This window comes from Coprinopsis cinerea (genome assembly GCF_000182895.1).
Source record: "Coprinopsis cinerea okayama7#130 chromosome 5 map unlocalized cont3.5, whole genome shotgun sequence".
NCBI lineage: Eukaryota > Fungi > Basidiomycota > Agaricomycetes > Agaricales > Psathyrellaceae > Coprinopsis > Coprinopsis cinerea.
In genome coordinates, this window is record NW_003307540.1 from 125,688 (window position 1) to 142,577 (window position 16,890).

Sequence of the window (16,890 nt, forward strand, 5' to 3'; positions counted from 1 at the left end):
ATGTCCGACTGGCCAGGCAGGCCCAGCAAATTGGCGCCAGGAGAGAAGGACTTGGTAGGTTTCAGCGCTATCTCCAAGGTACGAATTTGACGTCTCTGCGTAGGATTCGATTCTGGAAGGATGTAGGACTGGGGATATCGACTGCTTGAAAGAAGCAGTGTTTACATGGCCTATAGAACGGGCAACAGAGCTTCTCGCGGCCATAGTTCCCCATCTCGACCTGCGAAAACTCCCCAAACGAGCAGCCTCGGACAAGAAAAGCGCCAGCGCCCAGATAGACACCATCCACCGCGCTCTCCTGTCCATCGAGGCGCTCGAACAGATAACAGATGGACCACCCGACTTCAAAGTCTCCATTTCCACACAGATCCTACCACACCTCGAGGAAGTTCTAGATTGGGCCTTCTTCATCACGCACAACACAAGCATGTACTGCACGACCACTGACATGGCGCGGGGACTCATCGTGCGGACAGTAGCATCGCTGGTGAACATCCTCAAAACGGACGACCGGTTGACGAAGGAGGCGTTGAGGACGGAGGCGCGGGGTTGGGTCATGTTGTCGTTTCTCCACCTCAAAGTGCCCAAGAAGACTTGGGACGATCCACCTGAACCGGTTTTCGTCGCGGACGATCTGAGGGGGTGTCTTCTCCTCCACTTGGCCTTTGTCCTGTTCTCTGGCGAAGAGCCGCAGCAGGTGCTTCACATCCCACGGTTCACACGGGATCTCATCGATATGCTCCTTCTACGGGTACCTCTTGTGGGCGCATCGGTCTCCGGAGCCAAGCTTGAAGACCTCGACTGGAGCACCGTCGCGTCCAACTATTGGGTTATCGTCTTTCTGCTGAAGCGGATCCAATCTGCACTGCCTCACATCGCGAACCCGATGCTAACGACGAAGGCCTTTCAGCAACTTATGGACACGACAGTCAAAGTGCTGGATCAAGGGATTCTCAGTGACCAGAAGAATAGGTTTGCCAGCGCGATTGGGACGCTTCGCCAAATGGCTTTGAGGCACGACCGGGTGCACGATGGCCTCCTTGGACTGATTAGGGGTGGATACTTCCAGGCTCTGATGATCGTTGGGCGGCACCCCACTGACATCTCGGCGAGGACAGAGTACTACTTCCAGACGGCCAGCACCTTCCCTCTGACGCCTTTGACGTTGAACCATATCTGGAATTTCGTCAAAGGGGAAGAGGCTGCACGAATTTCGGAGGCCGAGCCGAATCGATTCACTCCGTTGTGGACGAGGTTCTGCGACGAGATGACATCCCTTTCGGCTTCGCTAAGGGTTCTGAGAGTCAATTACGGCTATTGTGACTCCCCTCAGGTATGTGTCACGACTTTCGTTGTGGTTTTGGTAACTGAACTCGCATCCAGCACCCACACATCGATAATGTCAACCACCGAATTCGTCCACACTTCTGTTCTTCATGTCATACTGTGTCCTATTGCTCAAGGGGTTGCCAGAAGCATGACTGGAAAGCTCGTCACAGGGACGAGTGCGACGACGCCCGACATCTCTACCTCGGTACAATCCCTCAGGCTTCCCGCCCCCTCTCACCTAGTCTAACCTCCCCAACAGAACACAAAACGAACAAAACATGGATCTCCCGCTCCCTCAAACGGTTCTACTTCGCCTGCATCGAGATCAAATTCAACATCTACTGGCGCTCCCTCCAATCCTCTTTCACCCCTTCCCAACTCGAACTGATCTATCAGATAGAGCCTTGGGTCACCTTCTTCAACACTACGCTTTCATGGGCTTCAATCCAACGTTTCCCAGCAAAGAAGTATCCGTTTATTTTCCCGCATCTGGTGACGAAGCCCGAGTTCCTGGATCGTTTGGATTCGTTTCTGGAGCCGTTGGGTATTGGTGGGTACCAGGATGTGAGGGTTGCAGAAGGGAGGTTTACGGGACCGAAGGGTGTAGCGGTGTTGGTTATGGTGCGGATGCAGTTGGAGACAGTCGATCCTGGAGAGCAGGGGAGTTACTGGGTGACGAATGGGATAGTCAGGACTTGGTGAGTGCTTGTGTTTCTAGACAGCGATGTGAAGGGCAGATGGCTGATTTCCTTCATCCCTGCTCCCAGCGACGCCGCTGCCTTTGACGCGCAGTTCTTGAAGATGACATAGAGAGGCGTACGGAGAAGGGTGACCCGGTTTTCTGTTATTAGGGACTCACGGGACTGGCGTTCGACGCATGGTCAATGGTAGCCGGTAGAGCGCAGCGCTAGCTTTCTTGGATCTCGAGGCCCCTGTCCAGATTCAATCGGAGCTCCAACTCCAATGCCATCGGCCGACGGCCTTCCAGGGACCTGATCGGCTTCGACGACGGCAGCGGCGACTGGCCCCTCAAGCCCACTGCAACCGGAGCAGATGACGATGACCTGCTGGAAGTTTACATCCAGCTCGACTACAACTTGAAGCCTCTGAAACCACCGGAGCGCCCAATGTGCAAGATGCCAATGTCACGGTCGACGGTAACATCAACCCCAATGGCCAATGTCCACCACAGCAGTGAAATCGCCTCGGTCCTCTCTCTGTGCCCCAATCGCTGCTAACGATAGCCTTCTCCACACCACCAAGCCCGGAGAGATGCTATGGGTGCGCATGAACCTTATCTCTCTTCGAATTCTGAGTTGACCCAGGTTTGCAGGCTTGTTCCAAGACATGCCTGCGTTTCAGAAGGCCATCCGGAACCGTTTGCACGGCCTGGACTATGGCCTTTACCATCTGTCTCGAATTCGCCACTGTCTCTGTCAGCTGAAATAGGGGACTGGAGAGTTAAAGAGCCACGGCTCATCCCCGCCTGTCGATTGCAACCACTCCCGCGACCTACTCTCATCAGCCACGCAACAACTCATTCTCCGCTTACACGACGCCTGGCGCATCCTCGTCTATCATCTATAATCGCGAACTCTGTCTCTACGTCAGCCAATGTAGAAGACAGCTTTGGGACAGTCATCCCCACTAGATTTTCGCCTAGGTCAGCCTCTGCTTCTTCTATTTAAAAGGGTTGAGAGACCTGTACTGACTGGCTCTCATCCTTCCCGTGCCCCGCAGATTTTACACACACTGAAACTATTCACATTCGTCCGTTCTATATCATCGGCCGTTCTTTACTGAATCCTCTTCTTCGACTGTTTGACGATTTGCTGCATTTATTCTTTGCCGATTCATTTCTTTTGACATATTTTCTTTTTTTTTTCAATCCTACTTTTCCAATCCTCTCTTCAACTTCTTTCTCAAAATTGTCCCAATCCGATCGCGACCCTACCCTCGCCCTTCATGAATGGCTCTCACTCACGCGGCAACTTTGACGCACCATCGGTTGCGCACGATCACTGTGATAAAGGGCAGGTTAGCTTGGATGAGCATTCATTCCTGGAGTTGGAGGCGTCGTCGAAGGTGCGTGACCCTTCTCTATGACTCACGCAACCCTCGCCTTACCGCAATATCCAGGATCTAACCGAGTCATTGCCACCCGCATACGCCGAAGACCCAATCCACTTCCCCGACGACTCTCCTCTTTTCTTCTACCCCTTCATGGCCGGAGCGTCGCCCAACTCCCCAATCCCTCCCTCCGCAGCTCGGCTGCCCGCCATTCCCTACTTCGACGGCCCGCACCTCGATCTCCCAGATGACTGCGACGTTCTATCGCCCTCTCCAGCATCTACGCCCTGGATGAACGAAGAAAGCGGGTCCTTCAACCACTACGACGTATCCTTCAACAGTGATTCTACTACTTCAAGCGCGGATACGACTTTCGATATGTCGCAGGGCCCGTTCACGCCCTCGCATTCGAGGGCCGAATTTCCGAGTCCGTTCCCTACCCATCTCAATGCCCGGTTTCACGGTTCCGCGAAGAGAGGTCTTGGTCTCGGGATCATGCATGCTGCGAAGAAGGAAGGATTCGGGCAGTTTCCGGAACTTGAAACCCTCTCGATTCAGTCTAGCGACGAGTCGTACTCTAGGTTCAGTGAAGGGATCAGCGGGGCTGACAATATGACAATGATGTCGCCGGCTTCCTCTGCTCACGGCACCTTCGGACCTGCTATCCCGGAACGATTTTTCTATCCTATCGAAGGTGGAGGGGAGGAAGAGGAGGATGTAGCGGATTCCTCGCTTCTGACTGCACTGTTCCACGAGCCATTGTTGAGCCTGGGCACGAACGAGGATGGAGGATACGGCCGTGCGCTCAGTTCTATCCCCGAGTGCGATTCGTGGTATGAGATCGACGAGGCTCGGGTGGCGGATATGGAGGTTTTGCCTCTCATATCTTCGTCTGACGAGGGTGGCATTGACGATGGTGCGTCGTTTTCTGCCTACTGCTTCACTCTTGACGACGCTCATGATTTACTGACCCCAACCCAACAGAACCCTCCTCCACGTCGTCGTCATCCACCTCGGCCAAACGCTCTAAGAAGTTCCCTGGTGACCTAAAGCGTACATCCTCGCTCCCCAAGTCGGCGTCTCACCGGTTCTTGATGTCGGCTCGGCATGCGTTTAGCTCGAAAGCCAGGTCTGCGCCTACTAGTCCCAAGTCCTCGACCTCGAATCTTGGTGTTTTCGAAGGTGCTCAAGGGAGGGTGTGATCGACCGTGAGTCCGTCGGCCAGCCGTGTATGTTTTGGTCTTTCGATATTTTGGATAGCAGCGGGGCGAGGAGTATTCAGCGATGCGTAGATGTACTGGATGTCAAGTAATTAACAACGGCATACATGTGTTTGAACCCACCCGCGAACGTGTGTCTCCTAGAAATCCCTTCGATCGATTGCTTAGACGCCAGTGCGCTGCTGATTGAGCGCCTCCCGCCCTCATGCATCATGTTCGGCAACTTCCGCCACCATCAAACACGCTAAACAACACCTAATTTGCAATTTCGTTTCTTTCGTCTCCACCAGATTCACGATGCTCCTGCCACGTTGCAACCTCTGCGCAACCACTGAAACCCAAAGCCCCAGTCTACGACGATGCACTGGCTGCAGGATCGTCCGATACTGCAGTACCGAACACCAGACAGCCGACTGGCCATCGCACAAGTCGACATGTAATGAAATCAAGAAGAGTCGCAAGAGGATGGAGGTCGAGGAGGAAAAGTTGCGGAACACGCAAGGAGATGGTCTCTTCACCCCTGAAAACCCGTTTGAAACCGCTGTCGGTCATTTTTGGGGCATTTGGTGGGTCCTTGTCTCATCAGGCGCGCGTCCAAGTCTTGGAGAGCAGAAACCTGATCATAAACGATCATTTACAGGGATACCAGACCCTACATGCGAGCGAGGATTGACTTTGTCCTCAAGTACCTCAAAGTACCCACACTGGACTCTGTCCAGAGCGGACTCGACGACCTTCTCGACATGCTCCGTCTCTGTCGAGGCGATAACTTGGGTGTCCGGGATATCGTTCCGGGGCTTTACATCCGCCTCCAACGCGACCAGACCTGCTACGACTTCTTGAAGTGGTATGCCACTGAGGGTGAGCGCGGCGACTACGACTGGGGCGATATGTCCCTCCCGTATCTGAATCTCAAGGACGAGGATGTGATGGAGGACCCTGTGGGGCTGTTCAAACCTCAGTGGCATGCCTCTCATGTCGTTCCGGTGCTCTTGATCAAACTCAGGATGCTCCTCGACCTCAAAGACCTCGTCGCATCCAAGGTCCTTGAGAGCCTCACCCTCCCCTCCGAGAAAGGGCCGGAGCCAAAACTCAACTTCGACGTCCTTCAAGAGATTCGCCGCGAGATCGCGACGAGGAGTGGGGTGTGGTCGAGCCGACCTCAACTGCTCGAACCCAAAGATCTGGAGAAGAGGGTGGAGACGCTCGAGAAACAGGTGCAGTGGCTGTTCACGGAGATTCATGGGGCGAATAAGTTCCTTTGGAAAGGGATGTTGGACTATGAGGAGTGGTTGAAGATTACGCCTGGACCTTATTCGCACGGGACGAAGTCGGAGGCGTTGCTTCTGGTTCATAACAACGTATGGTCGTGGATCGAGACGGAAGGGGCTATGGAGTGGTTGAAGCAACAGGTCGCGCAGCTCAGGTGATTGGATATGTTTTATAGTGTACATTACACGTCCTGGACCTTTCTCGTTGTACGGTATACCTATGTTTTGAATCGTAATTTTACCCCACAATTGCTCAGTTGGCTTGGCATCACGGTCGATACTGATTGACGCCCAAGGCCGCAATCTGGGCCAGCTCAATCTACGCGTTGACGGGCGCCAGTCGGAAGTGTACGTTGGCCTATGCTCACTGTGCGTGTGCTTTTTAGGCCCATACTAGGTGAATCAGATCCATGGTCACGTACTCATTGCTTTTTTTCAGCTACACTGCGCCAGATAGATCCCAATACCTTGCATGGAGCTACTTCAATTTGCTAGCTGGAGAATCCATGGTAGTTCACGAGTAGTACATCCATATACGAAATATCTTACAGCCAACGGGTGAAATCCGCCTATACAACAGCCTCTTTTTCATCTCTTCTAACTTCAACAATTCCAAGTTCCGATTGCTCGTCCGACCTCGATGCCTCTGAATCTTGCAGTCCATCTCCACCTCCACCCCCGAGACCCACAGTGCCCATCTCATTCCAGGTCGTATTCTGCCCCCTCCTCGAGGCCTGGGTGTTTTTGAATTTGAGGTCGGATACCACGGCAGTCGAGCCTCCGGGCCCGATATAGTTTGCTTTGAATTGGCGACGTGTGTCGAGGAGGAGGCGGTTTGCGAGGATCGCGTGCATTGCCCTTTGCAATCTGTCCAACAAGAGGTAAGGATGTGTGAGTCTTTCTGGGATGGCTGAATGGGTCTTACAGGTGCAGTGGTCCGATCTGCAGTGTAGTTTTTGTCAGATTCTGAGCTGAACTGAATGAAAATGAATGTCGCTCACCCCTATCGCAGAATTATGTGTTGAGAGGTTGACAATGGTACACGCTGGCCCATCATGTTATGAGTGCTGTACCATGCAAAAAGAGACAAAACGCCTACTCAGCAGTCCAATGTAGTACATCGTTCCATCTCGATAAAGCACGTTGGTCAATCGACTTTTCGTCCTCCAGTACTTCCTGATACCCACGACGACGGCGATGCTGGTCGCGACTGTGGTTGGGCGCTTATATCAAATCATGTTCTGGGGCGAAGTAGAGATGCCAATGATTAGGTTACTTACTAGATTCGCCTACGAGTAAGATTAGATACCCTCGGGCCAGGAAGTGAGCCCTGTCTGCGGGTGAGTATATAGTGTAGCACCGCTTCAGTGGCCATGGTGGCGGGACGCCTTTGAGAAAGATTAGACATGGGTCAGAGTACCACAGCGGAAGAGGAAAATCAACTGTACCTCGCACACCATCCAACGCTAAACCAGTGAAGACAGCGATTACGACTGCATGGGCCTGTGATGTTGTTAGAGCTTCACCTCATCAATGTACATTTAAGCTGCTTGTTCGACACACTGCAAATATGGACCAGATGATCGTGGATGATCTCTTCGTGACGCCCACTAGGGCGCTTAGCGAGCTGACCAATATGGCTGATCGAGTCCGTCAGCGCACTGAGCGCCTGTGAAAGGTATGAAGATCAAGCTTACCTTCGCAGGTTGTGATACCCAGAATGGTGGAGACTGAAGTGATTTTGTAAGTAGCTATTAATGAGCGAGGGCTAGGATTCACCTAGCGCAATCCCCTGTAGAATCCGACATATCTGCAAAGGTCGATGTAACCTCAGCGGCGCCCAAGGTATCCAATTCAGTGTTGTACAAACCGATGGATGATTAACGAGTTCCGGGATATTCACTGTTCCAGAAGGTGTATATTAACCAAGAATTCGGAAGGTGAAGTTGAATCAAAGACTCACTCGAAAGGAAGAAAGTGAGGTCGATAAAGGGCGTGTACCGTGCTACGATAAATAGCACTTTTCCCAGGGATAACCGGGATCTCCAAATCATGGTGACCTTGAATAGCCCCAGTTAGCACACCCTGATCATGGGTGATGAAGTCGGCGAACCTCATCGTGAACGGTCTGCAGATAGTCGTATAACTGGAATCCGAACATTAGCGAGCTGAGATTTGGACCTCGAATCTGGATCCGTACAAAGACAGACACTCCTGCGACTTCTTTCAGGTTAAGTCATCTCGTCTTATATCGGAGTGGCGGAGGCTACGAACAATCGATACACTATAATCCATTCGTCAGTTTTGGGAATGAAATTAGTTTGAGACTCCTCACCGTTTTCACGAAGAATAATGACGACACCTCCAGTCCAAATTCGTAGATAGAGTCCGCATCCGGAAGTGCCATCCCGTCCAGATGTCAAAGGAGATGACTGGGCGCTTGTTCTCCACGTGTTGGAACTTCCAGGGGCGGCGGAGCTCTGAGCTCACCTACGCGTCTCTCTCGTCGTACTTCTGGGGATGCAGGGAAGATGGAACCTTGTAATGCTTCCATGTACACACCTCTATATACATTCTAATAGCGCTTCTCCAGGATCAAGCCTGGAATTTTGTCATCACCGGGATTAGTCAAAAAAGAAGACAAAAGTTGGCGCGTCCTTCCCATGTACATTGCTGTAACGCGTGGTTCATGGAGGCACGGGTTTCTCGGAACTGAGATAGGAAGGGGGCTGGCTGTTATCCATGTGTTTCAGGATTCTCATCACTTCGTTGATGAAGCTGGCTGAGGGCTATCACGGTACTGGGATGTCGCAAATGATGGCATTATTGAGAATAGAATTTGTCCTAAAGATATACAGACCTCTAGTCTGTGTCTAGCTAGTCAAGATTCGGAGCTCGAACCGTCTCCGTGATGAGATTGAGGTGGCGCTGGAGTTGGTCGCCTTCCTCCGACTCGGCGGGATATCCAAAAACCAGCCTAGTATCTTTGACGAAATGCAAAGGAGAAGGATGGTCGTCGATGAAGAAGTTAAGATCGCCGTAGGCAAAGTGCAAAGCTGGCCACAGCCAAGAGGGACATGATGGGCGCGTTGCATGCCCCTATTCCGGTGCCTAGCTTCCTTTGGAAGTTCACTCTCTTCACTCCCTTTATATCTTAACTCTACGTGAGCTTCAAATGCTACGTGACCTTGAAAGCATGCTAATCATCAGGTTGCAATGCAAAGCGTGCGTCTCCCTCAGAAGTCGGGAACTGAGGATCGGCAAATTGCGCTGTCATTAATATATTCGACCCCATGCCAGTCGAACGCGCTGCCCCATCAACCCCACCTTTTCTTCGTTTTTCATCATGCTGCATCCTCGCTGCCACCTCTGCGCCGCCACAAAAATTGAAGCGCAAACAAAACTGCGTCGGTGCACGGGCTGCAGAGTAGTTCGTTACTGCAGTACAGAGCACCAACATGCCGACTGGTCAGATCACAAGGCGCTTTGCAAACTGATTGGGAAAAGCCACCAAAAGCTGGTGGAGGAGGACGCCAAAGTGCGAAACGAGCCTGGACACTGGACTCGACCACTCGATGCGGCAAGGCCTTTTGAAACTGTTGTTGGGCGTTTCTGGAGTTACTTGTACGTTGCACCATCCGAGACTGGCTGAAGCGAGGTTAACAATTCGCGCTCACGCTCAGAAATACCCGCGACTATATGAGAGCCAGGATGACCTATGTCATCGACATTCTCAAAGTGAATACCTTGGACTCAGTGCGAACCGCACTCGACGACCTACTCGACATGCTGCGGCTTTCCCGAAGTGACGGGATTGGTGCTCGCGAAATTGTCCCCGCACTTTACATCCGCCTCAACCGCGACCAAGCGAGCTACGATTTCATCAAGTGGTATGCCACCATAGGCTTTGGAGAAGGATACGACTGGGATAATGTCTCGTTGCCTTTCTTGGACTTAAGGGACGAGGACATTTTGGAAAGCCCTTCGGTGGTCATCAAATCTCTTCCCGGAGAGTGATCCCTCGCGGTCCCTCTGCTTCTAATCAAGGTCCGAGTTCTGCTCGACCTCCGAGACATACAGGACTCGAAGTTCCTGGACACCGCTACAACTGGACGGAAGCTCGACTTCGACATCTTGCAATACATCCGTTCCACGATCGCCATAAGGAGCGGGGTATGGTCCAGTCGTCGCCAGCTTTTGGACGCGGTAGCAGCAAAGGAGAGGGTGAACAAACTCGAGAAGCGGGCCTCGCAGCTTTTGGTTGATATTCATCGGGAAAACCAGCTGCTCTGGAGGGGATTGTTGGAGCACGAACGATGGCTGAGAACTCCTTTCGATGAATCCAGGATCCGTACGCATGGAAAAGAGGCGGAGATGCACTCCCTCGTTCTGTCCAATGCAAGGGCATGGGTAGAGACGGATGGGGCCTTGGCGTGGTTGAATCACGAACTGGCGGTTCGTAAAGTGTCATGTCCACATTCCCGATGAACATGGCTGTGTTTGGGTTGCGACGAGAGATAGACGGTACCTGATCAGAGTTAGACACAAGTCGTTGTAATTCTATTTTGTAGGGGCTCTTTCGTTACCCGCTTATCAACAACCAGCATCCATGCCAATTTTCGAGCACGGGCGCCCCATTCGACATAGACGCCAATTCTGACCCAATGACGGCGATCAGGATATGTGATCCGCTTAGTCATGTCGTCCTGAAAATGGCGTTCCCTGTCTCGTCAGAAATCGAATCTCTCCTTCCACACAAGAGCTCGAGCATTACAGCAATACGTTCGGCATGATGTTGTCTACTTTGTAATCTTTTGCATTGTCGAAGTGGATTGCCTGGCTGCATCAGGCTAAATTACGCTCCCAAACTGGCGACGCACCTCTCTATTTCCATCCAATTAAACGTTCACCGGACACTAATGGTACCCATCTCGCATCCCTTCGAATTCTCTGGCGACACGAGATACGGAAGGCGACAATCTATCACCCCATCAGGGGCGACTAAAACCAATTAGTTGCGTTACGTTGCTCTATTGCTCTTCTTTCGGCGGCTCACAAGAGGCTTTATGTGATTCAATGAATTAACGGATAATACGAACGCCATCCTTCTATCCTTCTCGAGTGCCTCTCAAACCCCTGGACGATATGCAGATTCATATTTCGCTCGTGCAGGAGTGGAATGTCCTTTTTTTTCTCTTTACGAATCCACCAACTCGTTTCTCTATCGTCTGTGCCCACCTCCCAGTCGTTCTTTTTCAGTCGGTTGATGTCAACCCGCAACGCCATTTTTGACAGCTCCAAATATGTATCCTCGACAGTTCTCATACCCACTCCGACTTCAATCATTCGTTCCTTCTTTCACCGTCGGATTACCCAGCGTTCTCCTCACCCGCCGATAACCACGTTCGAGCCCGATGCCACTGGCAGCATCTACTCCAATGATCCCACCCCTCCTGCGTCCTACCCAAGTATAGCCCCGTCTGCTGGGGGCTCGACTTCGATACCGGCTACCAACACATCTATCCCCGAACCTAGTGGAAGCGACCAGTCGAGTGAAAGTCCGCTTTCGACCCTGCAGATCACCACCGTGGTCCAGTCCTCTGGCTCGCAAACATTTACGCTCATTATCCCATTCCCATCAACCCCGGCCAGTATGTCCACTCCTTCATCTAGCGGCGGGTCCGCCTCACAAGAACCAACGATAATATCTGGGAGTGGGGTAGGGGATGATGGAGGTGTAGTACTACCCTCGGGGAGCAGTTCAGTAGAAGGATCTGAATCGCTCACATCTCCGTCATCATCATTGTCACCGTCTGTCTCGCCTTCGAGTTTAACCGGCTTCTCTAGCTCGGCTTTCTCAACTCTTCGCCCTGCCAGCTCTGCATCGATCTCACCAGGCAGTGGTGACGATGATGGGGGTTTAGAGCCTGGAGAGGACGAGTCGGACGACATTGGAGCACCAGTACGAACCACAAACCCTGGCGTAGTCGCTGGTGCTATCGTCGGAGGTGCGTCCTGTTTTTTTCTCTCTATACTCGCATGTGAACCTCCCTTCAGGTGTCATTAGCCTGTACCTCCTTTTCTTCCTCTTCGTCTTCATATGGAGGCGTCGCAAACGTCGTCGAGAAGGCACCTCAAGCCTGAGGAACAGTATGACGGAACTAGACCGCGACATGCACTTCCCAGGATCAATCTATTACCCTCCGCAGGGCGGAACGTCGAGGAGTAGACTGAATGTGAACGTTCACGTTGAGGTGGACGATGACAGACATCGACCATTCGGGAGGTTTCCGAGGGACTGGGATGAGTGGCTCGGGTCGAGGGAGAGCGTCAACTCGGAACCGCTGCCAGCTTATCACCCGAGATAACGCTGTCTGCCGGGGACCTGGAGCGATGGGAACACTTGAATTAGGCTGGCCTATTAAACTTTCGGATTCAAGGGACGATGCGGATTTCTTTCGTGTTTGGAGGACTCGCCCGTACATTACTACCTAGACCCAATTAACAAACAAGAATTAGTAATTGTAATATCAGATCAGTTTTTTCTATCTCCCAGATCTATGCTAACCAATGTCCTGCGGACGACGGGGAAGGACTGGGTTCATTCTCCTCGATGTGTTTGGGCTGATGTCTATCAGTATCCAACTTTTGGATCACTTCCAGTTCAAAGCCATCGATCGATGGCCTACTGGAATCCTTGGAATGGGTAGTGGGGTAATTGAATACGCTGGTGAAGACATGGTGACTCGTAAGTGTCGATGGGTGCTCGTATTCCGTTTCGAGGTTTTCGGTCGACGGGTGGAAGAAACCACGCCGTCGCAAACGACGTTGAGCGTTCTGCTGCCTGAGAATCACGAAGACAACTCTGTTACAGAGGACGGACTCGGCCACACGCTGCGGACTATAATTGTGACAAATAGGTGAGGGACTGAGAGTCAATGGAAAATGTGTAAGGCGTACCGGACAAAGAGGCCAGCGTACACCGGCGAGGTCGTGAAGGGAAAGATAACGTTGAGAAGGCTGAATACTGTGGAGGCGTTGGTACATATATTAATCGGAAGAAGAACGCTCGGAGAGTGACATACGGAGTACGCAGATGGAGTAAAGGATCCCGTTCTTGTAGAGCTGGGAAACCCAAGATGAGTTGGACCGTCGAACTTGGGAAGGTGGCCATCACTGATCAGCTCCAGGGGAGGCTAGAGTGGAAATCAAACCTGCTTACTGTGTTGGCACGCTTTGACGAGCGTGAGCCCTATGGTCACTGGGAATAGGATGAGCATCCTTGGTTGGACACTCGAGCGCTGAGAGAAGAGAAACGTACCAGCCTCCGAGAGGAAAACGACAAGGTAAACATAGCGAGGATAATGTGTCTGGGCTGTGCCGACGCATCTTCCGTATGGTTCTTTCACGCTCCCTGGTGGTCCTGATGAGTCCTAGCACTGCTTAGCCATACTCGCTCTAGCTCACTTACACTCCATACGACTCAGATGAATGTAATTCAACACGATCGAAATCACCACCTTAGCCTGTGGGAGGGATATGTTAAAGGAGACATTCTAAGCTGGACTCTCGAAGAGTCACTCACCACTAGGAGGAAAAATAATGGGATTGCAACTTTGCGTTTGTTTCCCCAGATGGCGCAAGTTTGAAGATATATGATTGCTTCATACTCTTCGTCAGTTTCTTGTCGGGGTGCAGCCAACTTCCTTACTGTAGACTACATTTCCTCCAATGGTGGTTAACGCTGTGTTTTCATGGTCAGTAGCGCGGTTAGGCTGCGAGTAAAACGTCCATTTACTACCTATCCCGGCCCGAAGGAGTCTGGCACATTCCTAGCTTCCCCGCCGCTACTGAGAACTCGCGGACCATAGCTTGAGGAAAGGATGCGACGCACTGCGGTTGTTCTGTTGCGGCCTAGGTTGACTGTGAATGGAGAAGATCGGTGTCAGAGCCCAGTCGAAAGGATGGTAAAAGGTAGTACAAGAAAGTAGTACTGATTGGTCGGCGAAGACGCCGTATCTGTTGATGTAAAAGAGGGGAAGTGCAAAGGACCATGGGCTTGACCAAACGTATGAAACCTGAAATGAGGCGAGAGTGAGCAGGGAAGAAGAAGAGCGAACTTGAAGTTAATCAACTTGAAGATACCGACCTCGCGACCGAGGGTAATGAAGTAGTCGTAAACCTGTTGGATCTTGGATGAGTTACCTCAAACTTGAATGAAAGCGCCGAGAGAGTCTGACAAGAACTGTATAACAGGCGAAAGCGATGATGTTCGATGCTATTGTGCCCAAAGGCATCTATTTCCCTGTTTGGAACAAGTTGGACGGGTGTTGAAACACGAGCGGCGCTATAGCCTTTTGGTCGATTAGAGAAAGGAAAAGACAGGAAGACGTGAGGAAAGGAATGTGAGGTATTTAAAACGATGAAACGGCCTGATAATAATGGGTGGGATGAAACAGGAAGTGAAAGTATGGGGACTTGCTGGCAAACGAGGCCGGATGCTCGGCAACGACACGGCGGTCTGAGCGCTGTTTTCTACGTACAAGCTTTTCACATCGAAGCGGAAGCGACAAAGGTGAGAACACCCTGGTCTTTTAGAAATGCTAATCATGCAATCTGCGGACCTCTGCGCCGTTCTAAAAGCATCAATAGGAGTGGAGCAGGCTCGTGCAGGGGAAGTATATAAGTATGAACAAGGGTCGAATGCAGGGGAAGATGCCGGCCCCACCTGTCCCTTGGAAACACTACTTACGATCGCGAAGTAGTCGGGATGCCGTTACCTTTCCCCTTGCGTGTTGGGCGCTATTCTCGTCTTGGAGCGTCTAAATATAAGCTACTCGACGCCCGCCGAACTTCAAATTAAGTATGTAGGACCTTCCTCGGCTGCCTAGACTTGAGAAAAAAGGCCGACTTTTACTATGCTAACAACACATACCTTGGGAACGTATCTACAACTTGAAGCAACTCACCTTTTTTTCCTGTAGTCAAATTAAATTACTAGTCGATTGCGACCGGGTCCCGGGTCCCCTCCATCGTCGGCTGGCATCGCGTCTGGACTAGAACTTGCGGTTAAGTGTAAAACCCTTGACGGGAAGGTGACATGGTGTATGCAATGTGGCGTGAGCATGTGGGCCTGGGGATGTGGGCGCCTATGTGTTGAAAGATAGCCTTTGCTGCCTCGAGGCAAATGGTGGGTGGTCGCTGGGATAGACCCAAGGCAATTCACAACACTTCAGAGCCATTCCGTCGACGGGCGTTAGTAAGGTCAATTAAAGTCCATGAAATACTAAGTATACAATAGATCAGTAATATGGAACAATCGCGCTCAGCAAGCCTGCAAGTTGCAAGCAGTGTGATCCAAGTTTCCATCGCGCTTCTCGTTACGGCCACCCATTATTGGATTCAACCTAGAGCGGCCTGATTACATATTACCACCTCCTCTTAATCCTCTCTCCGTCCACAATCATGGTCTAGAACTTGCATCTCCCACTCCACCGAGCTCCTCGTGCTACGATTCGACACAATCTCGCCCTGTTTCCTCCTCGCCGTATCCGCTATAGGTGGGCCAGATAATCCGACTGTCGCTGGGACTGTTCTAGTCCCAGTACCCACAAAACCAAATGCGCTCGTGAATATGTCGCGTGGACCGGACAAGGTGGAAAAGAGGCTTCCCGTACTACCACCATTGTAATAGTAGAAGTTGTCGTCGTGGAAGGAGGTCGAGTAGCGCCGCCGTTGCTGTTTGAGGATGACGAAGACGATTCGGCTGCATAGGACTGATTCCATTACGCGCTGAGGGCTGCGGTGAACGAGGGATGCGCGAGTGAGGGTGTGATTCGTGAACGAACGAAGGTGGGAGGACTCACCGAACGAAGATCCCGGAATGCACGGGAGACACAAAGGGCATCACGGCGTTTAGAATGCTGAGGACTGTAAGGCTGCTATGAGGATGGATTGCTAAGATATAAGGAGGGGGACGTACGCAGGACACAGACAGAGTAGAGGATTCCGTTCTTGTAAAGCTGGTGCACCCATGACGATCCCGACTGGCGAACTAACGGAAGCCTTGTTCAGTTGTCTGAATTCAAGACTTATATGCGCGACGGAAATGGCTGACCATGTTCAAAGGCCTTGACTAACGTCAGGCCAATAGTAACTGCAAAGAGATTCGCCGGGCTGAGGGCGGAAGTTGGGCGATGGAAATTGTTGAGCACTCACAAGTTTCTGAGATGAACACTGAGAGGTAGATGTATCTGGGATATTTCGTCCGAGCTATTCCCTTGCACTTCCCCACCGGCTCTGGATCCGTGTCCCCTGAAACCAGTGGATTAGCTAAGATGCAACAGCCAGACTTGTAGAAAATTACCCACATATTATCGCCTCGAGGTGCAAGTGGATGAGCACGATGGAGACGAGGACCTTGCCCTTGGGACATGCTCTTTAGTCGGGCATCCGTGTAGGCAAGACTCGTAGAGGCGTACTATGAGGACGAACAACAAGGGAATGACAATACATCGTTTCCTTCTCCATATTGCGCAGGTTTGGAGATAGGTTATTGCTGTCGTCGCTTGAGTTGCATCTGGAGCCCATAATAGGGGGGATAACTACTTACTGTACGCAATGTTTCCACCCATCGTCACAAGCCCTGGCATCGTCTCATTAGGACCTTCTAGACTGCCGAGAAAAGAACCTCACAGGTTCCAGATTTCAGTAAATGCTTGCATAGCTGCGTAATGCGGTCAGTGTCGGACAGATCGGCATAGTGGATAGATGACGGACCTCCGCGTTCGCGTCCCGTTTATGATAGTCTGGCTATAAGTATCTTGACTCCAACATACGAAAAGGAACTCACGGTAGAGTAGTAAGGACTGGTCAATGAAGGGAATGTATCTGTTGAGGTAGAAAAGGGGTAGAGCCGGCGACCATGAACTGGACCAGATGTAAGAGACCTGTAAGGTGAATCTATCCTCTGCGTCACATCTTGCGAGTTACGTGGTTAG

General features: G+C 51.6%; 8 protein-coding genes across 8 annotated transcripts; 5 read left to right on the plus strand and 3 right to left on the minus strand.

Annotated features, from left to right (window-relative positions):
- Positions 1-2,773, plus strand: CC1G_08896 (hypothetical protein; the record flags this gene model as incomplete). Its single annotated transcript, XM_001839465.2, has 5 exons — positions 1-78; positions 104-1,333; positions 1,384-2,027; positions 2,318-2,486; positions 2,663-2,773. The coding sequence occupies 5 exons, from the start codon at positions 1-3 to the stop codon at positions 2,771-2,773; spliced, it is 2,232 nt and encodes a 743-aa protein (XP_001839517.2).
- A 521-nt stretch (positions 2,774-3,294) lies between these two features.
- Positions 3,295-4,601, plus strand: CC1G_08895 (hypothetical protein; the record flags this gene model as incomplete). Its single annotated transcript, XM_001839464.1, has 3 exons — positions 3,295-3,414; positions 3,469-4,315; positions 4,384-4,601. The coding sequence occupies 3 exons, from the start codon at positions 3,295-3,297 to the stop codon at positions 4,599-4,601; spliced, it is 1,185 nt and encodes a 394-aa protein (XP_001839516.1).
- A 315-nt stretch (positions 4,602-4,916) lies between these two features.
- Positions 4,917-6,049, plus strand: CC1G_08894 (hypothetical protein; the record flags this gene model as incomplete). Its single annotated transcript, XM_001839463.1, has 2 exons — positions 4,917-5,185; positions 5,260-6,049. 2 exons carry the CDS (start codon positions 4,917-4,919, stop codon positions 6,047-6,049), a joined length of 1,059 nt encoding a protein of 352 aa, XP_001839515.1.
- A 410-nt stretch (positions 6,050-6,459) lies between these two features.
- CC1G_08893 (hypothetical protein) lies at positions 6,460-8,297 on the minus strand (the record flags this gene model as incomplete). Its single annotated transcript, XM_001839462.2, has 15 exons — positions 6,460-6,757; positions 6,816-6,832; positions 6,892-6,935; positions 6,990-7,100; positions 7,171-7,278; positions 7,339-7,393; positions 7,454-7,530; positions 7,588-7,620; positions 7,670-7,700; positions 7,761-7,792; positions 7,854-7,950; positions 8,004-8,036; positions 8,091-8,110; positions 8,165-8,174; positions 8,226-8,297. 15 exons carry the CDS (start codon positions 8,295-8,297, stop codon positions 6,460-6,462), a joined length of 1,038 nt encoding a protein of 345 aa, XP_001839514.2.
- A 939-nt stretch (positions 8,298-9,236) lies between these two features.
- CC1G_08892 (hypothetical protein) lies at positions 9,237-10,683 on the plus strand (the record flags this gene model as incomplete). Its single annotated transcript, XM_001839461.2, has 4 exons — positions 9,237-9,514; positions 9,601-9,877; positions 9,938-10,345; positions 10,462-10,683. The coding sequence occupies 4 exons, from the start codon at positions 9,237-9,239 to the stop codon at positions 10,681-10,683; spliced, it is 1,185 nt and encodes a 394-aa protein (XP_001839513.2).
- A 473-nt stretch (positions 10,684-11,156) lies between these two features.
- On the plus strand, positions 11,157-12,258 carry CC1G_08891 (hypothetical protein; the record flags this gene model as incomplete). Its single annotated transcript, XM_001839460.1, has 2 exons — positions 11,157-11,898; positions 11,948-12,258. 2 exons carry the CDS (start codon positions 11,157-11,159, stop codon positions 12,256-12,258), a joined length of 1,053 nt encoding a protein of 350 aa, XP_001839512.1.
- A 190-nt stretch (positions 12,259-12,448) lies between these two features.
- On the minus strand, positions 12,449-14,261 carry CC1G_08890 (hypothetical protein; the record flags this gene model as incomplete). The annotated part of the gene is made up of 13 exons (XM_001839459.2): positions 14,131-14,261; positions 14,040-14,072; positions 13,872-13,968; positions 13,785-13,813; positions 13,692-13,722; positions 13,602-13,634; positions 13,476-13,552; positions 13,362-13,416; positions 13,212-13,304; positions 13,113-13,151; positions 12,976-13,047; positions 12,851-12,917; positions 12,449-12,791 (listed from the first exon to the last, which is right to left on the minus strand). Exons 8-13 carry the CDS (start codon positions 13,366-13,368, stop codon positions 12,449-12,451), a joined length of 621 nt encoding a protein of 206 aa, XP_001839511.2. The 5' UTR covers positions 13,369-13,416; positions 13,476-13,552; positions 13,602-13,634; positions 13,692-13,722; positions 13,785-13,813; positions 13,872-13,968; positions 14,040-14,072; positions 14,131-14,261.
- Positions 14,262-15,331: 1,070 nt separating this feature from the next.
- On the minus strand, positions 15,332-16,542 carry CC1G_08889 (hypothetical protein; the record flags this gene model as incomplete). Its single annotated transcript, XM_001839458.2, has 8 exons — positions 15,332-15,689; positions 15,757-15,820; positions 15,873-15,944; positions 16,008-16,046; positions 16,109-16,204; positions 16,261-16,315; positions 16,372-16,448; positions 16,503-16,542. 8 exons carry the CDS (start codon positions 16,540-16,542, stop codon positions 15,332-15,334), a joined length of 801 nt encoding a protein of 266 aa, XP_001839510.2.
- Between the last annotated feature and the right edge of the window lie 348 nt (positions 16,543-16,890).